Source organism: Lissotriton helveticus, chromosome 12 (genome assembly GCF_964261635.1).
Source record: "Lissotriton helveticus chromosome 12, aLisHel1.1, whole genome shotgun sequence".
Lineage (NCBI taxonomy): Eukaryota > Metazoa > Chordata > Amphibia > Caudata > Salamandridae > Lissotriton > Lissotriton helveticus.
In genome coordinates, this window is record NC_136073.1 from 829,643,275 (window position 1) to 829,651,133 (window position 7,859).

At 40.3% G+C, this 7,859-nt stretch overlaps 1 protein-coding gene across 2 annotated transcripts in view; it reads left to right on the forward strand.

Annotated features, from left to right (window-relative positions):
• Window positions 1-7,234, forward strand: part of LOC144798973 (uncharacterized) — a 29,027-nt gene extending 21,793 nt beyond the window's left edge. For both annotated transcript variants that reach the window (XM_078670115.1, XM_078670114.1), the window contains exon 5: window positions 3,103-7,234. In XM_078670115.1, the coding sequence (XP_078526241.1) occupies window positions 3,103-4,781 (1,679 nt within the window). In that variant the 3' untranslated portion in view covers window positions 4,782-7,234. The remainder of the gene's footprint in view (window positions 1-3,102) is intronic.
• Window positions 7,235-7,859: the final 625 nt, after the last annotated feature.

A 7,859-nucleotide genomic window follows, 5' to 3' on the forward strand; every position in this document is an offset into this window, starting at 1 on the left:
GCTAAAAAACGGTGATGGATCAAGCCCTGATCTTTTGACTGGGTAGGAGTGTTCTGCTTAATTCAGATACTCCGTCTATCACCACTCCCCTTTTTGAATCGTTTTGGCCACCACAAGTGTGGAAGGGTATGCTCAGATGTGAGTCCCTTGCTCACTGCACCATCAGGATTCAAGCAAGCCGGGCCGAAGACGGCTGTAATGCCAGAAACCGGTCCCCGGAAGCTTGTTTCCTTTCCAGTAAAGAATTGGCTTGGTAGTTTGGTCTGCCCTGTTCCCATGATGCACTGGGCCAGGGACAGACTAATTTGCATGTAGCCAGGTTCTGAACTGGGATGGTGCAGTGAGCTAAAAAACGGTGATGGATCAAGCCCTGTTCTTTTGACTGGGTAGGAGTGTTCTGCTTAATTCAGATACTCTGTCCATCACCACCCCCCTTTTTGAATCGTTTTGGCCACCACAAGTGTGGAAGGGTATGCTCAGACGTGAGTCCCTTGCTCACTGCACCATCAGGATTCAAGCAAGCCGGGCCGAAGACGGCTGTAATGCCAGAAACCGGTCCCCGGAAGCTTGTTTCCTTTCCAGTAAAGAATTGGCTTGGTAGTTTGGTCTGCCCTGTTCCCATGATGCACTGGGCCAGGGACAGACTAATTTGCATGTAGCCAGGTTCTGAACTGGGATGGTGCCGTGAGCTAAAAAACGGTGATGGATCAAGCCCTGATCTTTTGACTGGGTAGGAGTGTTCTGCTTAATTCAGATACTCTGTCCATCACCACCCCCCTTTTTGAATCGTTTTGGCCACCACAAGTGTGGAAGGGTATGCTCAGATGTGAGTCCCTTGCTCACTGCACCATCAGGATTCAAGCAAGCCGGGCCGAAGACGGCTGTAATGCCAGAAACCGGTCCCCGGAAGCTTGTTTCCTTTCCAGTTAATAATTGGCTTGGTAGTTTGGTCTGCCCTGTTCCCATGATGCACTGGGCCAGGGATAGACTAATTTGCATGTAGCCAGGTTCTGAACTGGGATGGTGCAGTGAGCTAAAAAACGGTGATGGATCAAGCCCTCATCTTTTGACTGGGTAGGAGTGTTGTGCTTAATTCAGATACTCTGTCCATCACCACCCCCCTTTTTGAATCGTTTTGGCCACCACAAATGTGGAAGGGTATGCTCAGATGTGAGTCCCTTGCTCACTGCACCATCAGGATTCAAGCAAGCCGGGCCGAAGACGGCTGTAATGCCAGAAACCGGTCCCCGGAAGCTTGTTTCCTTTCCAGTAAAGAATTGGCTTGGTAGTTTGGTCTGCCCTGTTCCCATGATGCACTGGGCCAGGGACAGACTAATTTGCTTGTAGCCAGGTTCTGAACTGGGATGGTGCAGTGAGCTAAAAAACGGTGATGGATCAAGCCCTGATCTTTTGACTAGGTAGGAGTGTTCTTCTTAATTCAGATACTCTGTCCATCACCACAGTATAGAGATTATCCCATAGTTTGAAGACTCATGCTTATTTTTTACTGGTTTCGGCTATAGTCCACATATAACAAATTCGAATGCTAAAAGAATTGTAGTTTGCACTCTGAAAAACCATGTTTTTGCAAACCGGCTATCTAGTTGGATTAATGGTTGGTGGTGTGGTCTATATGGCTAAGTAAATAGGCATTTTGAGGAAGCGTTGTGCAATGTATTGCTTGGAACTTGAATAATTAATAATCAACATTCTTTGAAACCCTTAATAAGACTTGAGCAATCAGAAACAAAGGTTTAAAGTTTTACAGTAATCAGTTCGCTTCACGTTGTAGATGTCAACTAAAGAAGAGTCTTAAAGGTCATTGATTATTTAGCAGTTTTGCTTTTAAGATATGCATTAGGATGTTGTCATTTAATATTTTGAAAAGATGGCAACATTCCTAAGTCTGGCAACCAGCACAGAACTTCGAAATGTTTATTTTCCATTTAAGTATATTTAAACAAATGTTGTCACTAAGGGTTATATTATCTTCTCTAAAAACAAGAAACAAGGAGCTTGTCAAATACTTTTAGTTCCAGCAGTTTAAAACGTCTTCCCTGAATCCAGAATTTAAGAAAACTGTGAGACAAATGGTTGTACTGTACCACCTTTGTGATTGCACTCTATTTTTTTTTATTTGGGTCCATAGGTATATTTGAAGAGGATGTTCTTGAGTAGATTCTTGGGAAGGAGTTAGCTGGATTGGTCTGTCAGGTCAGGGTTTAAGACTCTCCAGAAAAAAAATTGATTTTGATGTTGGACATCACCCTGTTTGCTGTGTATCTCGCGTTGGTGGGTGTAGTTATTCTGACCCTTCGTTCCTGCCAGCATTATGATTGGTGTGACTTCTTCATACTCTAATTCTCACTATTTAACTTACAGCAACATTTTGTGGGCTATTGATACTTCAAGTTTAAGTTGCCAGGTTTTACTCTTTGCAGATTACAGATCTTTTTATTTTTGAGCATGCTAATATCAATCATGTTAAACAGTGTTATAATTAATCAATCTGAGACTAGCTGGTCATGTGGCCTTTCAGTTGAGTTGATGCTTTTCGTACTACCCACCTTGTGAATTATAGTATAATCCTGTTAGCTTTCTTTGAATACTTTTGGAGATGAATTTTAGGACGTTTGTCTCAGTTGTGTTCATGGAGGAGTTCTTGGGCACATTTTAAAATTTGAATTTCAAACTAATGTGTTTGTATTTCTGATTAATCAGAAAATAGTAGACTCTTGACAGGTTTGCGGCTTTGCATCCCTAACTGAAATTAGCCTTATATTTTAGGGAAAAGTTTTTATTGACTAATTTCGATATGTAATATGGATGCAAACAGGGCTCCATTTTAGCATGTAATGCGATCTCATGTCATAGTTCCTCTTTGTCACCTTCTGTACTACTTGTTATCGACCATTATTCTAAAAGCACAGTAAATGGCATAAACATGCGTAATAGAGATTTTCCTTAGTGTAAGCCAGCAAAAATCATCGCTCTTTACGATCTAAATATCTTTAAACATTGATATCGGGAAGGCGACGTCAAAGTTTGCACTAATAGTCGTCGATTTCAGCTCGCATTTAGTTTTTCTGTTTATTTCAACAGGAGATGGTTCTTTTGGTGAACATCGAGCACTTGATCATGAAAAATATCCCAACAAAGGAAGGAGAAATGAAGACGGTCTCATGAAAGAAATTGCCCGGAACACAGACATGCAGTATCTAATGAAGACAGAACCCAGCAACGAATGGACACTGATCCAAACAGAGAATGGAAACTCTGTCTCAACTGCACTAAGAAAGCCCATTGCCAGTGCGAGGGGTATCTGCAAACCCACAAGCTTGACTGAGTGGCAGAATTCTTACTCTTCATTAAATACTCACCAAAGAAAACACACACCAGAGAAACCTTACACGTGTACTCAGTGTGCAAAAAGTTTCACTCGACTGCCAACTCTCATCTACCATCAAAGGGAGCACACAGGAGACAAACCATTCACCTGCAGTGAATGTGGTAAAATGTACAATCACAATTATGAGTTGATTACACATCAGCGCCTGCACACAGGTGTAAAGCCATATACTTGTTCAGAATGTGGGAAAGGTTTTAGTCGGAAGTCAGCATTAGTTAATCATCAGAGACTGCATGCCCAGGAAACCATGTACACGTGTGAGGAATGTGGAAAAAGTTATAGCCAGAAGTCTAATTTGCTTATACACCAAAGAAAGCACACTGGAGAGAAACCATATTCATGTAGTGAATGTGGAAAGAGTTTTAGGGGCCCCACCACATTGAAGGTACATCAACAAATTCACACAGAAAATAAACTGTATACATGCATGGAATGTGGCAGGAGTTACAGCCAGAAATCAAACTTTATCATGCATCAGCGGATACATGCAGATGAAAAGCCATATACATGTGAAGAATGTGGAAGGAACTTTAAGTGGTCGTCATCCTTAAAAATACATAAGAAGATACACACAGGCGAGAAGCCATTTGCATGTGAGGAATGTAGAAACACTTTCCGTTTGGCATCCATATTGCATGAACATCAGAAAATGCACTCTGGTGAAAAACCGTACGTATGCGATGAATGTGGGAAGGGTTTCAGACAGTTATCAAAACTGAATGGTCACAAGCAAATTCACACAGGGAAGAAATTGCATAGATGCACTAAATGTGGAAAGGGTTTTAGTCAAAAAGCAGGACTGACCACACATTTAAGAACACACACAGGGACAAAGCCGTATGCCTGTGATGAATGTGGGAGATGTTTTCAGCAGGCCTCCTACCTAATCTCCCATCAGATAAGGCACACTGGTGAGAAACCATTTATATGCAGCGAATGTGGAAAAGGTTTCTGCAAGTCTGCCTATTTGGCCAGACACCAGCGAATACACACTGGTGAAAAGCCGTTCAAATGTGGTGAGTGTGAAAAGACTTTTAGCAGTCCATCAAACCGGTTGCAACATCAACGAGTCCACACTGGCGAAAAACCCTACTGTTGTAGTGAATGTGGGAAACGTTTCAGTTATTCAACAAACTTGCTGTATCATCAAAGTGTGCACACAGGAGTGAAACCATATCCATGTAAGGATTGCGGCAAGAGTTTCAGTCAGCCGTCTAACTTGGCCACACATCAGCGGATTCACAAAAATGAGAAACCCTACCCGTGCACTGAATGTGGTAGGTGCTTCTCTCAGGCTTCCAATATGATGAAGCACCTCCAGAGACACAAAAGAAAACTTACTTCGGAGCTGTGCCAGAAACCTGGCCTATGATTGTTTCGATAACTTCAGGAATATTTAAGACCTCTCATAGCTTCTATTCAGATTGTTTCGGATTAATTTAGAGATCCATAATTCATGTGTTGATATTATTAATAATATATTGTAATAGCACTTAACCCTGACTCAAAACATTGCCATTCAATGACTTCAGTTATCTAGACATATGGTTAAATTTTTTATGGTTTTAAGGTTGAAAGACTGAATTGACTTCCGGTATGTCATCATGCACTATCAGGTTGCAGACAGTTTTTGTTAGTAGACTAGTTAAACTGCAAAATTACCTCTGGGTAGTATGTTTGTAAAATATCCAGGGAACTCCCTGTAGGGAAATTATTTAAGGCAAATATATGATGTATTAAACAATAGAAGACTTGAGAAGGTATGTTTAAACACCTTGCCGGAGAAAGAGGAGCATTCACCTTGAAAACAAAAAGGCCTTAACCCTTTCCGTGCACCCGTCGGCCAACGGATGTCGTGAGCACTACCTTCGTAGTGCTACGCATGTCCGTTGACCGACACGGCCCCGCCCACACAATGGAACGCCCCGCACCGCGGCGGTATTGCCGCCGCAGTTAAGGCGTTAAATCACAAAGATTTTTTTAACTTGCATAATATTTTGAGCCTAAAAATGCAACTGCACAAAATGTGTCCAATTCATGAACAGGGAAAACTGTGAGATATGCATTAGTAACCTTCAATGTTTTGCCATAATCCAGGGTGCCAGTTGGTGATACTTGGGTGTGTTGAGTGTAGACAGAAAATAGATGGAAAATCCATTTGGGCTGCAGAATACCCATACACGGCTATGGAATGCTATTGAGTTTTATTCCAACAAAGCTCCAATGGGCCAGTTTCAAATGTGAGACTCATAGAGGTGTGGCTATCCATGTAGTGTGAGCCCAGCTCTTGTACACTTTGCATTCTGATCTAAGAAAACAATCTTGTCATTTTAAGAATTTAAGAAAAAATAAAGAAAGTAAGAAAAAAGCCATGGAAAAGCCCATCAAAGCTTTTGTCATGTGACATCAATAAAACCACTTGGACTGCCCCATTCAGAATGGTCACGGTCACTCTGTATGCAGTTCAATCTCCATTGAAAATTGAACCATCTATAATTTCTATGACCCGGTGTTCAGGTCATTAAATCATTCAGGATGGCAGCAATATACTACAGCCGACAACTGTCACAATCACAGACAGCAGCACTACAAAGGCCCTCATGTTTCAATTATTTTTTTTAATCGATACTCCAGGTTTCAGAATGTGCTCAGTAGGTGAAATAGCATCCATTCAGGTGGGTAATTAGCAATACCATCCAGAATCTGGGGTTTTCCGCATCTCAAATCCTGATGTTTGTGTAATTCGCAGACCTTTTTCTCAAAGTGTATACCAGTACTTTTGACCTGCCAAAAGTGTCTTGACTGCACAGACTTTTTCGAACCAGGACATTATCGGTTGTCGTAAACTCTGCATCACTTGTAATTCTAATCTGTGTGGAAACATGAGTTTGTGCATTGATTCGAAAACACCAGCGCACTTATAACATGTGGTAGTGCCAGTCGGTCACAAGGCTGCGTTTTGCAAAACAAACACAAATTTAATAATAATAATAATAATAAATAAATCTATATATATAGAACATTCCTCAACATATTCTGGTGAGGAAAAAATTTGAAACAAATGATCTGGTCATATTTGACCCGTTTTTCAGGCAAGAGTCATTGACTGAATTAGATCATATAGATTTTTTGTTTTTTTACATTAATAGACCAGCAGTTCCTCCACTGTTACTTTGTGGTTTTATAATTAAGTGACAAATTTGCCAGGATCAGGTTTTGTGTTTTAGACACATTGCTGCTTTACTCTGCAATTTACACATTTGTTTTGTGATTCACAGGTATTTTCATGAATATTTTCTTCTGATGTAAATGTGAATCACCTCCCATTTTATAACCAGTCATAAATGTGCTAAGCTTATTTCACATGTGGAATCAAATTCTCTGTAATTCTCGCCCCAAGTGCCTAACTATTTGCCATTGTTAACAAGAACCTGCTTACCAATGTCCAATTAAAAAGGAGTAACCAGCCATTAGACGTTAGTTAAGTTTAATAAAGTTTATTAACAAATCAAAAATAGAAGTTTAAATAATTCTTTCAGATTTCCAACATAATGGAAGGCCTGTGGACTCTGCTATTTATGCATTGCTGATCCTCAGGTCATCATAAAATATGCAAATATATGTTTTCCTGTCTCTTAAAAGATAGGATTTTCAATGCAACCAGTATTTCTGTCTTTTATAGCAGATGTTCTACTGCAAACGTATCCCCTTTCAAATGAGGCTGCTTATAAATTGTTTAGGAATTATACTTTGTTTGTTAAATGCTGAGCCAACAACATTGAAGAGTGCTTCACAAATTTTTATTTTAGCACATCTGTAAGAGAAGACATTTTGGTGTATTATTTGCACTAATCAATAGATTTATTTACCTGTAATTCAAGTTCAACTCCTCTATGACTCCATAAAATGTAGGAGTGTTACATTTTCAACAATTTTTGTTACCTTAATCTTTTTGTGTCAACAATTGCCTTAGAATCAGTTGGAAGTGACATCAACAAAAATATATCTACACAAAATCATAACAGAACTGAAAGATCTACCATGAAAAGGTGTTTTTAGCACTGGGTATCTGGTCCTTTGAGCTGGTTTAGGATGCTGACATAGAATAACCCAGAGTGCCACCATGCCACACCGGTGCTTGGGTACAAATGCACAGTCCCACTGGTGCAACTCTATTTTCTAGTACAGTTGTGGAAAAATTAGAGTATCTTTCTCTGAGTCTAGAGAAATAAGAAATACATGTGTCTCTTCCTTCAGGTGTGCATCATGGAAGGAACCGGAATGGAAGTGGTTATTCCACTTTTCCTGTACATTACACACTGTTCTAATGGGTTGTTAGGATGGAGACTTTTCAGAAGGTCCTGTGCTGAGAAATGTTTGTTGTCCCATCCTGGCTGAGAAGGCAGAGAGTTTTTTGGGTTTTAGCTCTGACCTCAGACTTATAGCTACT